The sequence below is a fragment of the Episyrphus balteatus genome, chromosome 1, assembly GCF_945859705.1.
Source record: "Episyrphus balteatus chromosome 1, idEpiBalt1.1, whole genome shotgun sequence".
In the NCBI taxonomy this organism is placed as follows: Eukaryota; Metazoa; Arthropoda; class Insecta; order Diptera; family Syrphidae; genus Episyrphus; species Episyrphus balteatus.
In genome coordinates, this window is record NC_079134.1 from 115,395,669 (window position 1) to 115,420,448 (window position 24,780).

Sequence of the window (24,780 nt, forward strand, 5' to 3'; positions counted from 1 at the left end):
AAAGTTAAGATAAACTATAAGTTTTTTTAGTTTATACTTCAGAATGTATACCGAGATGAAAAAGGAACAAATAAAATCATTGTATTCAACTAGAAGACTGATGTTTTCGTTACAGCAAGTACTTTGCAATATTTGTATATTTGTATGAACCTACTAAAATTTCATGCAGACATTTAGTTTTTCTTATTAAAAGTCAAGATACGAGTTTCTGAATCTTTTTTTTTAATGAGCATTTTATTGAATAATTGTTTCTGTGGCTCAAACTTGATAAGATGCGTAGATAAAAAAAGAAATTTTATGGGATCATTGTCTATCTATTCTTCTACCTATTCTTCTATTTTTAACTCTTTTCGGCGAAGTCACTAAAAAGTAAAAACATAAATGGGTCCAAAGTAAAAACACTCAAATATGTATTTAAAATAACCAACTCTTTTGTCATTCAAATGGTATTATAATTTTCCGCTAGCCATGTTTGTTCTTATGCATCAAAATGTATGTGTATAAAAAGCTGTTGATAACTTCGCGTTAAAGAGTTACATGAAAAAAAAAGTTCAGCAAAATGGGAATTTTTCGAACTATGTATTTGCCCGGAGTTCACTATTGAAAAAAAAAAGTTAAATTCATTTTTGCCGATTCACGTTAAACTGTTCACGTTAAACTCAGAACAAAAACGTTATGCTTGAACATTTGAAAAAAGTTTAAAACTTCGATCGAAAAGGAGAATGCCCAAAAACAGAATGAGTCTATGATGATTTTTGGGCCTCCAAAATTATATTTTTATTCAATAAGAAAACTGGAGGTTCATAATATCTATAGAATGTTTCTGAATTCGGATTCAAGTTCAGCACACCTTCACAGAACTATATTTTGGTACTCCTGGCAAAAAAAGTTTAATTTTGTTGACCGCCGAACTCCACAGGCGTTCACAAGTGTGAAGCAGATACGCGGGACAGATCCCTTGACAACGAGATCATAACAGAGCGCCGAGAAAAGAAAGGAGTGAAATCAATAAATCGAAAAAATTCGAATGTATCTCTAATGAGTTTGGGTGTCTACTTTGACGAAAATTTGCGATCGCCAGAATCCCGCCGTCATTTTATGATTGAAAAATTTTGTATTATCCTATTCTGTTGCCTGTTGGCATTCAAAATAAATCAAAAAAAAAATAATATAATGTTACTTCTTTGGTGATGAAAATGACACTCGATTATGTGGCCTACAAGCCACGTATGTTCCATCTTTTCGTAAAGATATTAGGGTAAATGCAACAGGGTGTTTTTATATGTTTTTGGCGTTGCGAAATCTAGCTGGGAAATAAGTTTTTATCTTCAGAGGATACATTTTTCACAGAAGGTTTTGTGTTTAAAAATAAATAAGATGTTTAGTCATTTATTTCGACATTTAGGAATAAAAAAAAAGTGAAAAATGCTGTTTTCAAGTACACAAATGCGAAAATTCAATTAAATATTTACTTTTACACACTTTTCGAAAGTTCAAGAAGAAAACCTTGTAAGTTAAGAGAGAAAAAAAGTATATTTTTTCTGAATTTCTTATTTTTGTTAAGAAGCTGCCAACAGAATTAATATTTAAAACAAACACAATAACAATTAACTGTAAATTTAGCTTAAAAAAAAAAACAATGTAAAAACGTTAGGCCCCTTTTGTGCCAACATATTACTAATATAATCAATGTACATTTTTAGATAACTAGCTTTAAGCAAATTGTATATATAATAACTGTTCAATAAAAATATCGTTAAATATGAGGCACGCGCCTTCAAACTAGTACAAATTCACAATTTTTTTGTATTTCTATTTTTTTTATTAATTATTTTTTTTTATTTATCATTTTTTTTATTTATCATTTTTTTTTATTTATCATTTTTTTTTATTTATCATTTTTTTTATTTATCATTTTTTTAGTTATTATTTTTTTTTTTTATTTTTTAACAAAATAATTTTTCAGGTTACGGTTATCCTCTTATAACTTATAGGTAATAAAGTGATGTTAGAATTAACTAAGTGTTAGATTAAATAATAAACATTAGTAATAACTGCAATTTTTTTAAGTGCTTGATTAAAATATGGGGGTGTTCTTTGATGCAAGGTGCTTTATTGTTCGTTAAAATAAGGCTACAAGTTCCCATTTTCAAATTTTGAACCTTAATTTTTACTTTAAAGTATCAATTTGATACCAATTTTAACATCTTATGTTATATTTATTTTAGTTTACTTAACGAAATTACTGCGATAAGCCCGTTAAGTAAATTAAAATAATTATGTGTAATAGCGAATATAATAGTATAAATGTATAATCCTACAGTCTTTTTTCGCATTATAAGTTTTTGCTATTTTTGTTCTTATTTTGGTTTCTAAATTCATATCGAAACATCACTCCGGCTTTAAGCATTAAAAAAGACATACATAATAATCTACTATGTATCTACATCTTAAAAGCATTAGAAAAAAATTGTAAACAAACCTTACAAACAGCTGTTCTTGGTTGTTAACTCGCCATGATACAACTGTAGCTCCTGAAATGAAGACAAAATATTTTGTAAAAAAAAGGAAATTTGTAGTATAAAAAAATATATTTCATGATTTAAAATTAAATATAAATGAGGTATTAAATTCGCGAATTTGAGACGAAATGAATGGTTTTTGTAGAAGAAAGAATCGATAGACTCAACTGTTATTTTAAGATTTCAAAGGATTCGGCCTTAATTTGAACACGAAAACATCGCGTTTTTATCATTATGTAACAAATCCAGTTTTTGTTGAGATTTGCAGAAACGTACACTTTTTACTACCTAATATTATAACATTTTTTACATGACTAAAAAATGTTAAATTTTTAGTTATTTTTATTTCATCATCTTGTGCGCCTGGCCATGCCTAAAATTTTGTTAACAGTATCTCAAATTGCAAAAATTAGTTTGTTGAATTCGAAAAAAAACGCTCTTCAATTTATCTATCTCAAACTTCTAGTTTCTCAATAGAAGTTTAAAAATGGTTGTTGGCTCAAAGTTTGAACTTTAGCCCAACAATTTAATCGGTTTAACAGTTTCGTTTAACCGTTTTTTTCTAATGAAATTATTTAAAAAAAAACATAAAGCTCGTTCTTCAATAGAGAAAAAAAAACACTCTTTAAAAAATGAAATTGAGCTCCAAAAAAAGTATGGTGTTCAATTTTTTTTTTTTTAAATGCATTTTTATAAAAAAATCAAAAAAAAAATATAAATATTTTGTTGAAATAAAAAAAAGTTTTAAAAAAAATTTAAAAAAAATCAATATCAGGTTTTCGAATTTTTTTTTTTTTTTTTAATTCAATTTTTTTTTTTCCAAAATTTTATTTTTTAATTAATATGAAAACTATGTAAGCCACATTTGCTCATACTATACTCTATATATCACTATACTCTAAAAATTGGCAGTACAACCCTTATGGGAGAGTTTTATTAAAATCAGTGGGACCTAACGATTGCCCAAAAGAAATTCACGAAAAATATGCCCTGAAACACACAAGAAAACCACAGACGCGCCATGGCATTGTTGTTGTAATTTCTTTATTAAGCGACGTATAACCCCCTATGACCAATCTGCCACACGATCGGTGGGCTTTCAGGATTAATGCTTTTTTCAAACTAGAACGAAAAAAAGCATATGTGTTATCCTGTTGTTGGTGGCTGTTTGTTTTTTATTTTGTGTATGTAGGAAAACAGTTAATGTCAACATTTTAACATTTTAACAGGAAAAATTTATTGCGCATGCGTGGGGTCGGGCTGTGTCTTAAATGAGTGAATTCATTGTTTTGTTACTCTGCTGGTGTAAAAAAAACTTTTTTTTTTCGTTACTGTGAAATTTTAACGACGAGATGGTAACGCTGGTACATTTTGAAACATTTTTTTGGAGTGAGATGCAAATGTCCTATTTTCCCTATACTGCCAATTTTTATCGGACAGAGTATAGTCACAAATATTTAAGTAAAACGTAAAAAGCTAAGTTTCACATAACGATTTGCTTGAATTTCAAACAATGTCATAAACGCCCCTAGGTTGAACATAACTTAGGGGGAAGAATTATTAGAACTTTAGCAATTTATTTTTTACTGAAGGAATTTTTATTCGGAAACAGGGAAAGACAGGGGGGTCATTCCGTAACTTTCAAAACGATAATCGTCAAAACGTTAATCGTGGACGTGATCGTCCACAATTTGCTTCACGTAACTCAGCGAAATTCGTTTCGTCTACGTTTATTTCTTCATACAGTTTGAGGGGTTTCAGAAATGTTTAAAATGTCATACTGACTCTGTCTTTCATTAAGAATAAGAAGAAGAAGAAGCGTTGATGTTTTTTATTTGTGTTTTTTGTTTTTTTTTTTTTTTTGTTTCTGTCATACTGTCATTTCATGTGTTATTTTTTGGTGGTGGAAAATGTAAAATAAACAATGTTTTTTTTTTGTTTCTTGTGCGAATTTTTTTTGTGAAAAAAATTATCTTGTATGCATGGACTTCATTTGTAAATATAATACATTCGTTTGTAAGGACGAAATCGTGTTTTTAATTTTTTTAGAGCAACCAAAAATTAACCACCATGTGATGTTTATTTTTCAAAAAACAATTATAAATTACATTTGATCACAAACTTCAAATAGTAAAAAAACATTAAATGAGTATGAACGTATGGAAAACGTGAGCTATTTAGCTATCGTCCAAACGTCAACGTTTTTGCGTGTACGTTTAGACGATTTTCGTCTTCCGTGAAACACAAAAAATATAGCGAAAACGTGATCGCCCAAACGATTGACGTTTTCACTTTTACATGAAGCAACTCTATCGTCCAAACGTTAACGTCTGGCGATAATCGAGATACGGAATGACCCCCCAGGCAATCAGCAGTTATTTGTTTATTAAAAATTTACTTACTTGCATAAATATTCAACATAAACAGATACCAAACTATTATGCACAATACTAATTTAACATTTCATCCATCCAGTATATGAAATGTTTTACGTCTTGAGAAACTTTATTGTTACCAAATTTAGTACCTATATTTATATCACTTCAATAATATAATAAAATGTTTGGGTAGAATTATTATTGATTGGACAGGATTCTTTTTTTCTGGCATACATTTTACGCCGTAGATGCTTTGTTTAGGTGCAAGAAACTAAGATAATTTGTCTGCTTATTTTAAGACGGCAAAGAAGACTTTGCAAAAAAAACATGCAGAAATCCGCCTTAATTTTTCCATTTGTTTTAATAAAATGGGTATTCACGTAAACGCGGAAAACCTATAGAAACCGTAGAATTGTCTATCGGTAGAAATGAGCTGTCAAAATTTGTATGGGAAAAATATTCTGCTAATTGTTAGCATTATAGAAAAACACTTGTCAATATTGTACTTTAACTATTTATATTGAAATCAATCAAGTAGCTTTTGCTATAATGTAATAGAACAATATGAAAATGAAAATGAAATTAAATTGTTAGCTTGTTGAATAAAGACTTGTTTTCTTGAAAGTATATAACAATTTGGCGACGAGGATTATTTAAGAACTCAATTCGTAATTATTAAACCCACATTCATCTTAAAACAAAATGGCGACTGATCCGAAGATTCTGGAACTTCTCGAACTACAAAGCAAACTTTTGCAATCAATTATCGAAGAAAAGGATGAACGCCGAGGTCAGGAATTCACAATGGATACATTGGCAAACAACATTCAAGAATTTGTCTATGATCCTGCAAATGGATTGACTTTTGAATCTTGGTACAACCGTTTCGAAGACGTTTTCATTGTCGATGGGGCGTCTCTTGATGATGCAGCAAAGGTTCGTCTTCTCATGAGAAAAGTGAACTCTATCGCTCATGAGAAATATGCCAACTTGATTTTACCAAAAAAAGTCAAGGATATAAGTTTTGAGGAGACAATAAAAAAACTCAAAGGTATGTTTGGTCGTAAAGGTACTCTATTCAATGTTCGTTTCAGCTGTCTTCAAACAATCAAACGAAAGACAGACGATTTGGTTACCTACGCTTCATTGGTGAACAAAAATTGCGAAGAATTCAAATTGAGTGACCTTTCCATCGATCAATTCAAATGTCTGTTATTTGTGACTGGACTACAAGCCCCAGAAGACTCGGAAATTCGAACAAGATTATTAGCGTCACTCGAAGATGAAGAAAAAGCAAAAACCATCACGCTCGATAAATTAATTTCTGAAGCTCATCGGTACATCAATCTCAAAAAAGATATTGCAATGATTGAACATACACCACAGCCGTCTTCAATTGTCAATGCAGTTTCATCAAGTCAAAAATTCAGTCAACACGAGCGCAATGGATCATTCCAACAAAGATCTGATACAACTAAGACACCAAGAACACCTTGTTGGCAATGTGGAGCTATGCACTTCTCTCGGGACTGTACATATTCACAACACAAATGTTCTCAATGCAAAAAGATAGGACACAAAGAGGGTTACTGCTCCTGTTACAACAAATCAAATTCATCATCAAATCAAGAAGGTGTTCAGCAAAAGAAGAATTTTAAAGGTAATAAAAAACATTTTTTCAAGAAACGATCTTTTCAGAGCAATGCAATTCAAACAACTGTGAATTGTATTGAACATTCAAGCAAGCGAAAATTCATCACAGTCCAGATCAGTGATGTACATAATGCTAAACACATTAAGGACACACCTATTAAGCTTCAAATAGACACAGCGTCCGACATCAGCATCATAAGTCAATCAGTGTGGAATAAGTTAGGCAGACCAGGGTCACGTCTAAGTGAAAAAGCAAAAAGTGCAACCAGTCATAACATCAAACTAATTGCTAATTTCACCTGCAGCATTCGTCTCCGTTCTGGAGAGGTAAGTCAGGGAAAGTTTTTCGTAACTGACATAAACCTGAATTTATTCGGGATTGACTTATGTCACAGTTTCAATCTTTGGGATAAACCTCTTAGCAATGTATGTTGCCAAATCAGTCACACTCCACACAATCGTGATGCAGCCATTGCAAGTATTCGTCAAGAATACAAGGGTTTATTCAGCGATGAACCAGCATGTGTTAAGGTCGACGTTCAGCTTCACCTCAAGCCAGGAGCTATTCCTGTATTCAGAGCAAAGAGACCCGTGGCATATTCTGTAATACCATTAATTGAAAAAGAACTGAAACGCCTAGAAGATCTTGGTATCATAACCCCAGTAGACTTTTCCGAATGGGCGGCACCAATTGTAGCAGTAAGAAAACAGAATGGTAACATCAGAATTTGTGGAGATTATTCTTCAGGCCTCAACGATGCTCTAGAGCCACATCAGTATCCACTTCCAATTCCTGACGACATATTCGCAACACTCAGCAACAAGAATATTTTCAGTCATATCGATCTAACTGACGCTTATTTCCAGATACCAGTTTCTACTGAGTCACGAAAATTTCTGACTATCAACACTCACAAAGGTTTGTACAATGTCAATCGCTTAGCACCCGGAGTGAAGTCAGCACCAGGAGCGTTCCAGCAACTTATGGATACTCTACTGGCAGGATTGAAAGGTGTTGCAGCTTACTTGGATGATATAATCATAAGTGGCTCCTCCTGGGAAGAACATCTCCAAAGTCTTCACGAGGTACTGAAGCGCCTTTTTGATTATGGATTTCGAGTAAAAATTCAAAAATGTTCATTTTTCGCATCAAAAATCAAGTACCTTGGACATATAATTGATAAGAATGGATTACAACCAGATCAAGCGAAAATCAATAAAATTCAGAACATGCCAGCACCGCAGAATTTAACGCAACTTCGATCGTTCCTTGGAGCTGTCAACTACTATGGTAAGTTTGTCAAGGAAATGCGTCAAATCCGTTCGCCTTTAGATAAACTTTTACAAGCCGAAGTAGAATTCAAATGGTCCAAGTCATGCCAGCAATCATTTGACAAATTCAAGGAAATACTTTCATCAGACTTACTTCTTACCCATTACAACCCAGAATTGCCAATTAAAGTCGCAGCTGATGCCTCAGGTGAAGGCATAGGAGCATTTATTGCCCACATTTTCCCAGATGGAACAGAAAAAGTAGTAATGCATGCAGCAAGAGCCTTGACTCCATCTGAAAAGAAGTACAGTCAAATCGAAAAAGAAGCTCTAGGTCTCATTTTTGCAGTGACCAAGTTCCATAGAATGATTTATGGACGCAGATTTAATTTGCATACCGATCATAAACCTCTTTTGGCAATTTTTGGAAGTAAGAAAGGTATACCCGTTTATACCGCAAATAGACTACAGAGATGGGCTCTAACACTGATGATGTACGATTTTAAAATTCTTTACGTATCAACAAAAGAATTTGGGTGTGTAGATGTCCTATCCCGTCTTATCGAGTCCCAATCAAAACCTGATGAAGAATATGTAGTCGCATGTACAGTTTTTGAAAACGAAATATCACAAAATTTGAATGAACAATTACAAAACTTGCCATTAACATACAAAATGATTCAGAAAGCAACCTCAAAACATAAAGTTCTCCAGACAGTCATCAACTTCATGAGATCTAAATGGCCAGACAAGAAATCAATTTCAGCACAGGTTAAACCATATTTCGACCGAAGAGATGCACTTTCAGTAGTAGACGATTGTCTACTTTTCAATGACAGAATTATAATCCCATCTTGTTTCCATAAACGTGTTTTGAAACAGCTTCATCGTGGCCATCCAGGAATCGAAAGGATGAAATCAATCGCCAGAAGTTACGTGTATTGGCCCAACATTGATGATGACATTACAGGATATGTCCGACAATGTCAAAGTTGTGCAACTGCTGCAAAATCGCCGATCAAGACAACTTTATCATCATGGCCAAGACCCTTAGCACCAATGGAACGCATACACATAGACATAGCAGGTCCATGCGATGACAAATACTATTTTATCATAGTAGATGCATTTTCTAAATGGCCTGAAATTTTCCAAGTTCGAAGCATTTCATCATCAACAATCATACAAAAGCTCAATAAAATGTTTTCCCAATTTGGAGATTGTCAACAAATTGTGTCTGACAATGGAACACAGTTTACGAGCTCAGAATTTCAAAAGTTTCTTCAATCAAGAGGTATTCATCATGCGCGTACAGCTCCATACCATCCACAATCAAATGGACAAGCAGAGCGTTTTGTTGATACTTTAAAAAGAGCCTTGAAAAAGCTTCATCACGAAGGGACGAGTGAAGAGAACCTGGAAACATTTCTTCAAACATATAGATCAACTCCAAACAAAGTTATAAACAACAAATCACCGGCAGAACTATTTCTTGGTAGGAAGATAAAAACTGCTTTAGATCTGATGACGCATAAACATCAAGATTATTTATCAACCGTACCAAACAAACAAAATCAATACTTCAATTCCAAACATGGTTGTAAGAAACGAGAGTATAGTCCAGGCGATCTTGTATATGCTAAGTTCTACAAAAGAAATAAGAACCATTGGATTCCTGGGACCATCATTGAAAGAATAGGTAATGTCAATTATAATGTATTAACAGAATTTCCAAATCGTTCCAGACTTATCCGTTCACACGCAAACCAGCTAAAAACTCGCTATGCTCCTGATACTCCTGATAACACCAATTCTATCAAAAAGAAGTTTTCAAACAACTTAAATGACATTCTTTATGAATTAAATATGATACCATCTGTGTCAAATGACGTAAATCCACCTTCCGTTGAAGAACTAGAATCTATACCAATACCTATTGAGCCTAATGAAATAATAGAAGAATCTTCACAACAACAAAATCAACCAACTACAAGTTCCAGTCCAATTGCTGAATCTAGAGTTCCTAGAGTTCCAGAAAACGAAGTTAGACGAAGTGAAAGAGTCGTTCGTACTCCAGCCTGGTTTAAAGATTTTAACATATTTTAAATAAAAAGGGGGAGGTGTTAGCATTATAGAAAAACACTTGTCAATATTGTACTTTAACTATTTATATTGAAATCAATCAAGTAGCTTTTGCTATAATGTAATAGAACAATATGAAAATGAAATTAAATTGTTAGCTTGTTGAATAAAGACTTGTTTTCTTGAAAGTATATAACACTAATCATAGAATTTTATCTCACAAATTTGAAGCAGGAACCGTAGAAAAAAAAATTTGATAAACTTTGGGTGTGTTCAATCACCTATCGGATAGGCTATCTGAAATATCTTTTTGAACGCGATTTATGTCTTATTATTCAAATTAACACAAATAAAAGAGAATATTATTTTATTTGAGCAAATCACATTTTTTTATTGTTGCACAGTATTTGCAAAATTAGCTTGACTTTATTTTTTTAATTGAACAAATTTTATAAGATCAATTTGACGTTTAACAAACAGCTGTTTGTTTCCCTTGTTAACGCAATTATTTTCTGCTGGGGTGTTCATTTAAACTTTTTGTGGAGTTTTCTATTTTTCTGCAAAGTAGAAAATTATCTCGTTACGTGAATACCCTTAATATAGTATTTCTCTCCTTGTACTATGACTATTGAAAGAAAATACCCAGGAACAAATGTGAGCATTTGAAGAAAGCACACTTAAGATACATGCGAAGATAAACCAGTAAGAAAAAACGAAAAATTGTCAAAGACGGGAATAAATGGTAACAGGCTGATTTTTGGTATACAAGTTGGTATTGGGGTGGTTTACAACCTGTGAAATGTCATGAAGTTTTCTTTAGCTTTAGCCAAAGTTCACAGTATTTTTTATTTTAAAAACCGTATGTTTAAGATGAAAATTATGTTCTACAATATTGTAAATGAGCTGATTTTATCGAAAAACGCAAAGTCAAATGCGACCCGGTGTCAAATATACCCCAGATTACCCTTTGTTTTTTTTTTGTATTTTGTTTGGCCAAAAATAACAATAAATGTCATGTTTAAATTTTGGAAAAGTTCAAATTTCTCGTAAACAATTTTGTTAAAAAAAATTCAAATACCTATTAGTTTTTAGAATTAATTAGAATAACAATTCTCATCTTCAGATTATATTACAAAGTTTAAAATTATTCAATTAATTTTTGTCGTTAAAATCGACAAAAACCATGAGACTTGGTAATAGCACCTTCAAGTTGTTGTTGTTCAAAGATTATAATAGACTTTTTCTTTTTTAGCTGTGAGCAGGGTACTGAGCTGTCAAAAAGAAGTCCGCTCTTTGTCGGGTGTTCTTATCATTTCACGTCAGCAAGGTCAAGGTAAACCTAATCCACGTACAAAGAAATAAAAAAAAAAACTATACTAATTCCATACTCTCTTATGCTTATAAAATTATATAAACGTACACGGCACCCTTATCCACTACACAGAAAAATTGGCATAAAATCGCTTTAAAATCATTATTTTTTTCTTAAGAATTCGGCATTTGAGTCGTTTTATTTAATGTTGTATAAGTCCATGTAGTAAAAACCATTATCGCAAAATTTTAAACGATTTAGTAAGTTGCTACAGCAATTTAGTACGGTACTAAATTAAAAATCCGTTTGCTTTTTGGCTTTGTAACTTACTAAAATGGCTTTAGCAATTTACTTAATCGTTTAAAATTTTGCGCCAATAAGGGCCGGTTTGTTCACACTTGATTATCTTTAAATCAAGGATTTTTCTATGGAATAATGCTTGATTAACAGATAATCGACTGTGAACAAACTGGCCCTAAGTTCAAATTAACCTCAATAAAATAGTACAATTTTACTCAAAATATTGCAGCCATTAGATCCGTTAGTTACTCGATTTTTAAATTTGAACAAAAAAAAAAACTTTTTGTTGTTTTTGATATTTTTAGAAAGAAGGCGAAATGTGACTTATACCACTATCAAATATCCTTGTACTCATTTGAACGAAATTATCATTTTGGTGTTTTGGATGCAAAAATAGTTTTATGTTTCTGTGACTAAGTTCAAAGTTAATGCTGAGTATTCTAAAAATGAATTGATTGAAAAACCGTTTGCACAACTTTCTTCTGCGGAAAAATTACAAATCATGGGTAGGCCAACTCCCGCTTTTCTAAATCTTTCACAAGATATTTTCAGAAAAAAAAATTATGAATCAAAAACTTGGCTTTTTTTTAAATAATATACTTAAAAAATTAAAAAAAAAAGAAAACATAGCAATATAGAAAAAAAAAAAGAAAAAATATTAAAACAGAAAATTAAAAAAAAATATAGATATATAAAATAAAATAAAAAGTGAAAAAGAGAACAAAAATGGAATCGTCGCCCTTGCTATATTGTCTTCGTATTGATCATGGATTTTACTACGGTCGTGTGTGAATTACGTTAAATAGTTAACACCGTGTAAAATTGTTGACACTATTGAGGTGAATAAAAAATTTTCAGCTGTTAAAAATTTATTGGGCTCTTGGACCTGGTTAAATTTGAGTTAATTTTTTTGCAGATGGTTTTGTTTTATTTTTTTTTTTTTTTTATTAAAAAAGGAGTTTCATGACAGAAAAGAGGCAGAGAAAAATATTAAACAATAAGCCATACAGCTGAATTTTTTTTTTGTTTACCTCAATAGTGTCAAAAATTGTACACGATGTTAACTATTTAACGCAATTCACACAAGGCCTAAGAATAGAATAGACAGGTTATTTTTTATAGAGAGAGTAAATTGAATACCTTAGTCAAAGCACCACTGCACGTAACTGGGCCTTACAAAGAGGAAATTGTCGTATAATTTAAAATCACTCTTAAATTTAATGGTATGTTCATATATTAGTTAAAACTAGCAACCTCCATTAAGGTCCTTAAAAGAGATTGAATAAATTAATTTCTTTTTTTAATTTTAAAATTCTCTTTTTTTTGTTCAATTGAGAGTCAATAAATCAGCGTTAAGCCCCAAGTATTCACATTCCATTATAAACTCCTGCTCAAAATTAACGCACACTTTTTTTTTTCTTTAGTTATACCCCTGCATCTTTTTTGAAATGGCTTTAAAATTATTTGTTGTATTTTTTTGTGTTTGCTTATTGTTTAGCAAGTCAGAAAAATACTAAATTGCAACAGTATTATTAACCAAAAAAAAGATAAACCAAATTTAGCAATTCAAGGTCTGAAAACTGATATTAAAATAATTTTTGTTTTTTAAGAAAAAAAATTTAAAAAAATGGAAACGCGTGACAGTTCTTTCCAATAATTTTTTCAATACTTGGCATTGTCTCCTCTAGCGCATATGGTAATTTGGAGTCGTCTATTCATTCCACGAATTAAGTTTTGAAGGTTTTGTTGTAACTTTTCTTTCACTGCAGTTTTCTGTTAATCAAGAATGCTTGGAGGTGGATTTCGGCCGCAAATGCATTTTTTTCAACATTTCCTAGACATGTTCTATTGAATTTACATCCGGATATCTGTGTGGTCAATTCAAAGGTGGCACATTTTAATCATGAAGATATTCTCAAACCACTCTAGCATGCATTATCGTGCATCAGACTGATTTGTGGACCAAATCTAGGGGTGATTGGAACCGCATGCTGTTCGAGAATATCAGCCAAGTATCTTTGGGTACTTAAATTAGGTCTAGGAGATCTCACTAACTCCGTAGGTGTTGTGAGGCAGAGTTTACTCCATGAAAATTTATGACTCATCTCTAAAAGGTTCGCGGGTTGACAGATAGACTTCAGCATACCTCTCCAAATCTTCCCCACAAACATTTTATTCCATACCTTCAATTTAAGCTAACTCCTGTCTTATTTGAGAAAATAACCACGATACTGTGAGATAAAGTAATAGTAGGACTTTTTTGTAAAATAAATATGATGTGCGTTAAATTTGAGCAGGAGTGTATTTAAAGTCGCCATTTAAAACGGGAAAATTTTAAAATTCGTATACGATTTGAAGCGAATAAATTGAAACTTTTAAAATGAAATCATAGTGAAGCTAAGAAAATCACTGTTCATTCAAATCGCCCACAGCAAAGCAAAAGTGCTCAAAAATGTTGAGTCCGCCAATCCTAATATCGAAGTTGAGCATAAAAAAGCAAATGATCGCATTAAACGATCTTATTAGAAAAATATCAAAATGTAATGCAGACAAATACAAAATTATAGGTAGTTGACTGAATTTGTATCTACTTCAGCTTCATCATTAACTTGAGCTACAACTTCACAGCGCTCTATAGTACGTATTTTCAACTTTTAAAGAACTACAAGCTTCAATTTCAGCTTTGACCATGTACCTAGATTTATATTAAGAGTAAAAAAATCTATTCGCAACAGAGGTACCATAAATATAGCGAGTAAATACGTAAATTTGGTTGTTTTCCCTTAAATCTGTATATCTTGTAAGGTGAACAATACAGAGTTGTGATTGGAATTGTTTTGGACGTATTTTTCATATCGATATTATCTACTGCAAGGTACACTTTCGGAAAGCTTCAAATTATTCTTTCCCCTAATCCGAGTTCTTCTTTTATCTGTTTAAATATCAGTTTTAATTTTTTTCAAATTTCCTATCTAATCAAACATAGGTTTTGACCTACAGATTATGATAGTTTATTTATTGCGCAACAAAGCTTAACACAAACATTATATAGAACATTGTTGTTGTGACACTTGAAACTATTTATTTATTATAACACCAATCAACAAGGTGTTAAAATTAAACCAATAAGCTATTAGCTAATCTACAAACTTGCATTATAAAATTTGAAAAAATTAAAGCTTGAAATATGATTAATTATTTTTTATGATAAAATAGGCATTATAATAATTGCTTACCGTGTAAATTAATTGTGCATGTGGTGTTGTTTCCACGATCCAAAACAACAACACTTGTAGCCGCCGCTGCTGCCATGCTTTTATATTCGGATTATTATTTATTCGGTTATTATTTAATGTTTTTGTGCTTTTACAACTCAAACCGACGGTAAGTAAATAAATATTCTGATTTGGATAAAAGTTAACTCTAAGCCCACTGTAGTCTTTCTTAAAAAAATCAAAAAAGAAACTTTTACTTTTTTTATTACATACTAAACAGTTACCTATGAGATATTTGTTTGTAATATTCAATTAATTGGTGTAGTTTTCTGGTATTATGACACTTGAAGATAATAAAGAAAATAATCTTTTCCGGGTAGGTATGGATCAAGTAAGGAATTAATAAAGAATATAAAACCACAAAAAGCACAACTTCCGACAACCGAAACAATTGATTTGTGACTCTGACGTCTGATTAAACAAAAACTACAATAAAAATAATTATCAAATAAATAAAAAAAACCAGATACCTCTTGCCAAAGATATTTCATTTAAAGATGCGAATGCTTCGTTCATTTAAGCTTAGAGCATTAACTGCAGATCTTGAATCTTGATATTAGGCTTGTTCACTGAGCTTATTAGGCCGTGTTTGAATTGCGTTAAATAGTTAACCCCGTGTAAAATTTTTGACACTATTGATGTGAATAAAAAAATTTCAAATTGTTTAATATTTTTTCTGCCTCTTTTCTGCCATGAAACTCCTTTTTAATAAAAAAAAAAAAAAAAAAAAACATCTGCAAAAAATATTGAATCTAATTTAACCAGGTCCCAGAGCCCATTAAATTTTTAACAGTTGAAAATTTTTTATTCACCTCAATAGTGTCAAAAATTTTACACGGGGTTAACTATTTAACGCAATTCACACACGGCCTTAATATCCCTGCTCCTTTGGGAGGTGGCGAAGCACTACTAGTAGTTTGCTAGCGATTTTCAATGGAACGCACTTTCAACGAATTCAATAAAAATCGTATCTACTCGGGAAGAAGAGCATGAGTAGATGATAGTACTAGATTAACCAAAACATCTACCAGACTACCACCTCCAATGGAACAGGGCTAATAAAGATAGTGGAGTATAGAAGATAGTAGGGCTAAACAAATTTTCCATTTAAATTTTGACAGCTCGTTTACCACATATTAACATTTTACCAGGTTTACCACGTTAACGCGGTTTCATGAATAATACTGTTTCCACCTACGCTAAATCCGAGATTTATCTAAGTAGATTTAGCAAAAAACTCGAGATTTATTCTAAATCTCGGGCTGAAAGGTGTTGAACATCATGGATTTAGGGTAGGTGAACCCAAATCCGTGATTAAGCGAAGTAGATTTAGAATAAATCTCGAGATTTATTCTAAATCTCCTTAGCTAAATCTCGGATTTAGTGTAGGTGGAAACGTAGTATAACCCTCTTAATAAGTGTTGTCGAATTCTATAAAATACTGGATAGTGGTAGTGGATCTGCTTTGTAGTATAAAGGCTTAACTACATTGGCTCAAAAAGTGAAAAAGTACAAAAGTGAAAATTTTCAAACGCATTTTTGTATAGTTTTTTGGGATGAACAAATAAAACAAATGATGCAGAAAGCTTATTTTTTGGTCTTAAAAAAAAATTGGCATACTCTTTATCACAAAAAAATTGCGATAGCCAGAAAAAAAATCTTTTCACTTTTGTACTTTTTCAAAAAGTGGTGTATGTAGTTAAGCCTTAACAGTTTTATTGGGTCAATTAATACTTAAGGCTTAACTACATTCACCACTTTTTGAAAAAGTACAAAAGTGAAAATATTTTTTTTCTCGCTAGCGCCATTTTTTTGTAAAAAAGAGTTAACAAATTGTTTTCTAGGCGAAACAATAAGAAATCTGCATAATTTTTTTTAATTTTCTACCCCCAAAAACCATATAAAAATGATTTTCAAAATTTTCACTTTTGTACTTTTTCACTTTTTGAGCCAATGTAGTTAGGGCTTTAAAGGCTTAACTACATACACCACTTTTTGAAAAAGTACAAAAGTGAAAATATTTTTTTTCTGGCTAGCGCAATTGTTTTGTGAAAAAGAGTATACAAATTGTTTTTTAGACCAAAAAATAAGCTTTCTGCATCATTAGTTTTAATTTTCCAGCCCGAAAAACTACACAAAAATGCATTTGAAAATTTTCACTTTTGTACTTTTTCACTTTTTGAGCCAATGTAGTGTAGTTTTTCGGGCTGGAAAATTAAAACTAATGATGCAGAAAGCTTATTTTTTGGTCTAAAAAACAATTTGTATACTCTTTTTCACAAAACAATTGCGCTAGCGAGAAAAAAAGTATTTTCACTTTTGTACTTTTTCAAAAAGTGGTGTATGTAGTTAAGCCTTTATACCTTAACTACATACACCACTTTCTGAAAAAGTACAAAAGTGAAAATATTTTTTTTCTCGCTAGCGCCATTTTTTTGTAAAAAAGAGTTAACAAATTGTTTTCTAGGCGAAACAATAAGCAATCTGCATAATTTTTTTTTAATCTTCTACTCCCCAAAACCATATAAAAATGCGTTTGAAAATTTTCACTTTTGTACTTTTTCACTTTTTGAGCCAATGTAGTTAGGGCTTTACTGTACCTACGTAAATAATTTTTCTTTTTCCAAAATTGCCAAGATCTCATTCTTCGTTATTTGACTACTTCTAAACGAAGATGCAAAGTTTCAAGATGCACATAAGAGCAAAGGAGAAATAAATCTTTCTTTCTCCCTTGCTCTTATGTGCATCTTGAAATTTGCGTCTTCATGTAGAAGTCGACTTTACAGCCCTATTCTGGCAAACCTCACTTGTGTGGATCCAGCTTAATATACACCACTGATCTCTATAATACACTCGATAGTGGATTCCCTTCAAGCAAACGAGTCCAACCTGGATCCGAATCGGCTCCGAAGTGAGTCTGACCTCAGCTACGAAACGGGTCCCACGGCGGCTCAAATTAGTATGGAAATTATATCCGAATCCGATTGCATATGCATTGGTGTGGTGAAAATCTCCACTCCGAGTAAACGGAGCCAAGGTCGTCCCCGAGTCGGAGCTGCGAAAACCTACCAGAAAAAGGAACAAAAATAGAAATGACGCATTTGCGACCAAAAAAAGAACAATATTTTTTTTTCGTTGAATTTTTTTTTATTTTGACAAATAAACTTTTATTTTAATCAGAATAAATACAATATAAAACTTAAAATATATTAAGTCTTTTTATTCATTTGTCGTTTGTTGCCCTTGTCTTTCCTACGTTCGTTTTTTCCTTTTGCACTCTTTTTCATCACGCTTCTCCTTCGACTTTGTGTTCATACACAAAAAGTTGCAAGTGTGTGAGTGCAACCTCGTATTTCGCGTTTTGAGTTCGGAGTGTCTTTTCTGAGCTCGGTTTTCTTGCTTGAAGGGTTCATACAAAAATTTGATCAATTTGAAACTGTTCTACGGACGAAAAGTACCATATAATCCTATGTATGTTGAATCTAAGGCAAATATTTTTTTTGGAGAAATACTAAATATTTTCTTGGTTTTCTTTTTTACCATTCGAATGAATAAATTTGTTTGTTTAATTTTTAGTTCAATTTTTACTAATTATTTGTTTATCGGTTTTTTGATGTGTTACAATTGGCCATCTCTTTCTATATAGACAGACAAAATTGAGACAGTCACTGATCTTTGTTGCCAAAGGCAAATAACACAAAAGATGTTGTACTGAGATGGTACGCATGCAATATTCTATCTCATTTTAATCAAAAGAAAAAAAAAGAGATGAACTGATGATAATATCTAGTTCTTCAATTTGAGTCAACATTTTTAATATGAATCCGCGTAGATACTATCAAGTGTTTTATTGAGATCTGTGGTGGGCAATATATACCCACCATTTTGATGACATCACGTGAATTTTACATCGAATGTGAACACCACCTTATATGTTAAACACTGTCATACCTGAATGTATTATCTATGAAAAGCAACAAATACAACACACAACTATAAACACACAAATGCCAAGATCAGTAACTTTCGTATGTTTAATACGAAGACTGGAAACTTTCGTACATCTTACCCCCAAAAACATAAACAAAAAATACCAAGACTGGAAACTTTCGTACGTCTTTCCCCCCAAAACCCTTTTGTGTACAGTGTTGTCTGTGAATATATGTGAAAGCCACCACGTTGGTAAATGACGTTAACACGCACACATTTATAGATTCACGACATTCACCACACATCAAACACGAACACAACCATAGGTTCACGACATTCACCACACCTCGCAGCTTGTAGGCAAACGTCAGTTGAGCGCCGAGTTTCCAGTCTTGGTATTTTTTGTTTATGCTGTTGACGTTTGCCTACAAGCTGTGAGGTGTGGTGAATGTCGTCAATCTATCGTTGTGTTCGTGTTGGATGTGTGGTGAATGTCGTGAATCTATAAATGTGTGCGTGTTAACGTCATTTACCAAAGTTGTGGCTTTCACATATATTCACAGACAACACTGTTCACAAAAGGGTTTTGGGGGGAAAGACGTACGAAAGTTTCCAGTCTTGGTATTTTTTGTTTATGGTCAACAGGCGGCTCAATTTCCAGTCTTGGTATTTTTTGTTTATGCCCAAAACCATAAACAAAAAATATCAAGACTGGAAACTTTTGTACGTCTTTCCCCCCAACACCCTTTTGTGTACAGTGTTGTCTGTGAATATATGTGAAAGCCACCACGTTGTTAAATGAAACTAACACGCACACATTTATAGATTCACGACATTCACCACACATGGGACATGTACACAACGATAGGTTCACGACATTCACCACACCTCGCAGCTTGTAGGCAAACGTCAGTTGACCGCCGAGTTTCCAGTCTTGGTATTTTTTGTTTATGCCCAAAACCCTTTTGATTACAGTGTTGTGTGTGAATATATGTGAGAGCCACCACGTTGGTAAATGACGTTAACATGCACACATTTATAGATTCACGATATTCACCACACATCGAACACGCACACAACGATAGATTCACAACATTCACCACTCCAGTTTTGTTTGTTTCCCCTTCAAGCAAACGAGCCCGGCCTCGGTCCGAATCATAAACAAAAAATACCAAGACTGGAAACTGAGCGGTCTAATGACGTTTGCCTACAAGCTGCGAGGTGTGGTGAATGTCGTCAATCTATCGTTGTGTTCGTGTTGGATGTGTGTTGAATGTCGTGAATCTATAAATGTGTGCGTGTTAACGTCATTTACCAACGTGGTGGCAATCACATATATTCACAGACAACACTGAACACAAAATGGTTTTGGGGGGGAAGACGTAGGAAATTTTCCAGTCTTGGTATTTTTTGTTTATGGTCCGAATCGGCTCCGAGGTGAGTCCGAACTCGACTACGAAACGAGTCCCACGGCGGTTCAAATTACTATGGAAATTATAATCACCGCGGAGCCTATTGCATATGTGTAGTGATGTGCCTCGGGTATATACCAATCGGGTGGGTATTTATAAATGGGTATTTACCGGGTTTATACCGGGTAAATACCCAAACGGCGGGTATATACCCAAAGTGAGGGTATTTACGATTTACAGACGAAAATGAAACATCCCACTAAGGGGAGTAGTGATGTCAAGAAATATTTTTTGCATCAAGTCCATTACATGCCCTTTATAACGTTTTCAATCAATACTTGTATTTTTAATAAGCTTTTATTAGCTTCACTTGTAACAAACTAACTAGCAATGTAATAAAATCGAAGAAGTTAATTTTGACCGACTTCCGATTATCGTATCAAGCTAAAACTTTGTACACATATGTAGTTCAGACGTCAACACAATATTTTGGTGGTCAGGGGAGGGGCGTGAAGCTTAGAAACATTGAAACATTCCAAATCAATTAAATGGAAAAAAATCATGGAAGCTTATACAACATATACAACCTATGTAAGTCGAATTTTGCTTACCTTCAATAATGATAAGAATAAAAAGTAAAATATATAGTAAAATATATAATTTTAAAAACAACGCTTTTATCACGCATTAAAAACTATAAAATAATTTTGTTAGTTCATGTCTTAAAAAAGTAAAGCGCGCTTCGTTCAAACTTATTAATGAAACTACACATAACCAAAATGCGCTCTATGCTTTCTGATCTAACCATTTGATATAAGTTAGATTTTTTCCAAGTTTTTAGACAAAAAAAAACGGAAAAATTTCCGATTTTCTTTTTTTTTTTATTTAATAGGATTGAGCCGAACATCTAGCTTGAAAAAAATTCATTATGATTTCTCAAAATTAGAAAGTTTGAGCTTTATCTTGTTTAAAATTTTGGAATTTTTCTTTTGATCCGTTAATTTTTTCCTTATTTCTTTTTCTTTAATTAAATAAAACTTTTTTTAAGATAGAGCCGTTTTCAAGCCGTTTCAATTTGAGCGGATTTTACTTAAATTACTTTTTTCTTGCTCATAACTCTGAAAATATCATTTAAAACTATACATCCGTTTTTGAAAAACAAACACTAATAAACTTGGGTGAACAAAAAAATTAATTGTTTTTTCCTCCAAAATTTAACACAACAAAATAACCTCAATCAAGAACAAGTGTGCCCTGTCATGTTTATATAATATAAGGAGCCTTTTTCAGAGCTTAATACATTGTTTACATCAGCTACATCAATGACTTTAAACATTAATTGCGGCGGCCTGTTGGACTTCACGAAGCATTTTTTGAACATTTACACTATTTAAACCATAAGAAATATTTCCCGAATTTCAATCGGACTCAACTATTGGCTTTTGAGGTTGCTGATGTAGCTGATGTAGTTGATGTAGTAGCTCTGAAACAGGGCCCTGATGACAAACAATCGAATTTGTAGCGATTATAAATAAATACCCGTATTTACCCTCGTTTTGGTAAATACCCGGTATATACCCAGGGTATAAACCCACAAATGGTATATACCGGGTATTTGCCCATCACTACATATGTGTCTGTCGCTGTTGACTTTGGAGACTTCAAAACTTTTCGTTTCGCTTGCTGCGTACTAGACTTAAGGCTTTAAGCCTAGTACGCTGCTGAAGCGAAACGAAAAAATTTGAAGTCTCCAAAGTCAACAGCGGACATGTTAACGAAAAAATACCATCAGGTATTATAGCAGAGTAAAAATAATAGAAATATAAATCAAAAAATTCAAGAAAAAACATCCGAAAATAAGTTTTAAAGCAAAAACAAAACAAATTTAAATTCGTTCAAGATTTTGTTACGTTTCGCATCAGCAGCGCACTAGGCTTTAAAGAAAAAAAGAAAACTACAAACTTGCTATTAAGCTAATTTTGTAACGTTTTTCTTCATTCCTTAATAAAGGACTAAAGAGTACACTCCTGTTTAACACTTATCATTTGATAAGGAAAACTTAAAACACAAATAGTTAGTACGAACTCACAGTACTAGGCTTCAATGTCAAAATAACTTTTTAGATAGGAAAAAAAGTTCTCTTCCGGAGCGGTTCGAATCCTGGGGTCGAATTACGGCATACGTTCGTTAACGAATGGTTGCTATGTGTCCCTATCGTTTTTTAATAATTAAATAGAGAGAGAAATATTCAAAACGTTAACGTATGATCGTAATCGTATGCCGTAATTCGATCCCAGGAATAGTTTTTTTTTTTTATTTTCAATGCAAAATTCAAAATTATTTAAGATTACACGGTGTAACACTCAACATATACACGGGCTGAGACCTATCAGGTTTTGTAGAGCTAGTCGCACTGATTACGAAAAATCATTTTATCCTATTTCTTTTCTCAAATTATTTTTTTTATTTTTTTTTTATTTTTCAATTTTCTCAAAACCTAGAAGGCATAGAAACATTTAGTTTTCACTATTCGATAAGGAATCAATTGAGGAAGTTTTCTACATGAGTCAATTTTTTTTATTAAAATTCATAGTCTGGACAAAAATAGAAATTAATGAGTTTTTTTAAATTTTTTTCGACTATTTTTAACTTTGAAATCAATTATTTCAAAAAGCCATTTGTTGAAATACATATATTGATTTATTAGAATTAAATGTACAATTTGCCTTTCGGAAATGGTATCACTTATAACTGCAAGTGTTGCCGTTGTTTTTTAATAATTTTTTTTATTTTAATAATTTTTTTTAGAAAATTGCCCTTCCCTCCCAAAGGGGGGGGGGAGGACAGGACATCCCAACTAGCACAACAGCTTCTATAATTTGAGATCTCGCAGGTACTACTTTTTATACAGCTTGTATTGAGCTTGCTTCAGAATTTAATTTCTTATACAAGTTCGAACTTGTTTAACAACTTCTAATAAGTTGTTTAAATACTGTTAAAGAAACTTAAACGAAAAAAGCTTGTTTTCGAAAAGGCCTGTTTAATGAATTTATAAAAGTTTTAAAGAAAGAATTTGATTTTGGTTTTGATAATGAATAATCTAGCTGGGACACTTTTTGGTTTTGACATTGAATAATTTAGCTCGGACATTTTTTGTTTTGACATTTCTGCTGTTTGAACTGATTAAGTTTTTGACTTCATTAATGAATATACTAGGATAGCCGAGTGGGTAGAGTGGCGGACTGCCACCAAGCAGATACGAAGTTCGATTCCTGGGTGTGGTAAAAAAATTATATAATTTTAAAATTATTATTAATAGATAGACTAAAAACTAATGGAATAATATATATAATTTCAAATAAAAAAATAAAATTCATGATTTAAAATCAAATAAAAACCAGTTAAAAAAGAATTCTTTTTTGTTTTTGTAGTTGTTTATTTTAATTTCGATAAGACATGTATTAAAGAGCTATACAAGCTCTTCCGAAGCTATCTGTCAAACCTCAAAGCTTCTGTAGAGCTTCGGTAAAGCTTCGTTTAAGATCCTTATAGAGGGTCAAACTTGTATAACGTTCTCCTTTTTCCATGCCCAACAACCTTACTAAAGTTTAAAAGAAGCTGAAATGTAGCTTTTGTAATACCTTAACCGAAGCTGAAATGTTAGTTGGGATAGATCCCCTTCCCATAGTAAAAACTGATTGTATTGAACTTCTCTAAAAAAAACCGTTCAAATCCTGGAGCCCAAGTTATCGTACTAGGTACGTGCCAAAATAACATTTTTGTTCGGTGCCTAAACGTTCGAATTTCTGTATCTGGGTTGAAATCGTAAAATTTTTTTTTTAAACCAATTTTGAACAGATTTTCATAAAAAATACCTCGTTTGATTTGAAATTAAATATTATTTGAGAATATATTTTAAAACAGCATGTTGTTGTGAAAATATATACTTTAATTTGATGTCGACGTTTGGTAAATGGAGAAAAAAAATTGAATTTTTGAACTTTGACAGCTTATAAATTCTAGGTGGTTTAACCGAGTAAATGGATACTCAATCCCACTATTTTTTTCTTACGTACTTTGACCTCAGGAACTCGGAAATCACTAAAAAAAATTACGATGGATACGTTTTCGAGATATGATTTTTCAAAATTTCTTGTCGTTTTTTTTCCAGCATACTTAGTATTCAGGCTATATCTTGAGTAATAAACAACTAATCTGAACAGAAAAAACGGTTCCTGAAAGCTGAACAAATAAGCAACAATTACTGGAATAACTTTTTTGGGTCACTCCAAAAGTTTAAGTGCATTGTATCAAAACACTTTAAAAAAATCGACTTTTTAAAGGAAATTTTTCCAAAAAAAAAGTTTTTTACTGACATAAAAAATCTTAATCTTGCGAATCCTCATAGTTTTATATTTTGTATGTATAGTGCACTTTCTGGCAAAGATAACAAGATAATTTTCTTTAAAATCTATGGATAAGTTATAAAGATATGATAATTTTTGTAACGATCAATATTTTCGACTTTTTTTCTTACTTTTTGTACTTCCGTCTATAACTTGAAAAGGAAGCCGAATATGAAAATTTTTATTGAGTAATTTTTTGTAGATAATTAAATTTCCTACCAATATGTACCCTTTAAAA

The 24,780-nt window shown here is 32.1% G+C and overlaps 2 protein-coding genes across 2 annotated transcripts in view; one reads left to right on the plus strand and one right to left on the minus strand.

Annotated features, from left to right (window-relative positions):
- Positions 1-15,219, minus strand: part of LOC129906571 (uncharacterized) — a 34,817-nt gene extending 19,598 nt beyond the window's left edge. Inside the window, exons 1-3 of the mRNA XM_055982383.1 lie at positions 15,019-15,219; positions 14,756-14,958; positions 2,483-2,534 (exon numbers count right to left, since the gene is read on the minus strand). Of these exons, the coding sequence (XP_055838358.1) occupies positions 2,483-2,534; positions 14,756-14,831 (128 nt within the window). The 5' untranslated portion in view covers positions 14,832-14,958; positions 15,019-15,219. The remainder of the gene's footprint in view (positions 1-2,482; positions 2,535-14,755; positions 14,959-15,018) is intronic.
- Positions 5,427-9,997, plus strand: LOC129906549 (uncharacterized protein K02A2.6-like). Its single transcript, XM_055982353.1, has one exon. It carries the CDS (start codon positions 5,603-5,605, stop codon positions 9,929-9,931), a length of 4,329 nt encoding a protein of 1,442 aa, XP_055838328.1. The 5' UTR covers positions 5,427-5,602; the 3' UTR covers positions 9,932-9,997.
- Positions 15,220-24,780: the final 9,561 nt, after the last annotated feature.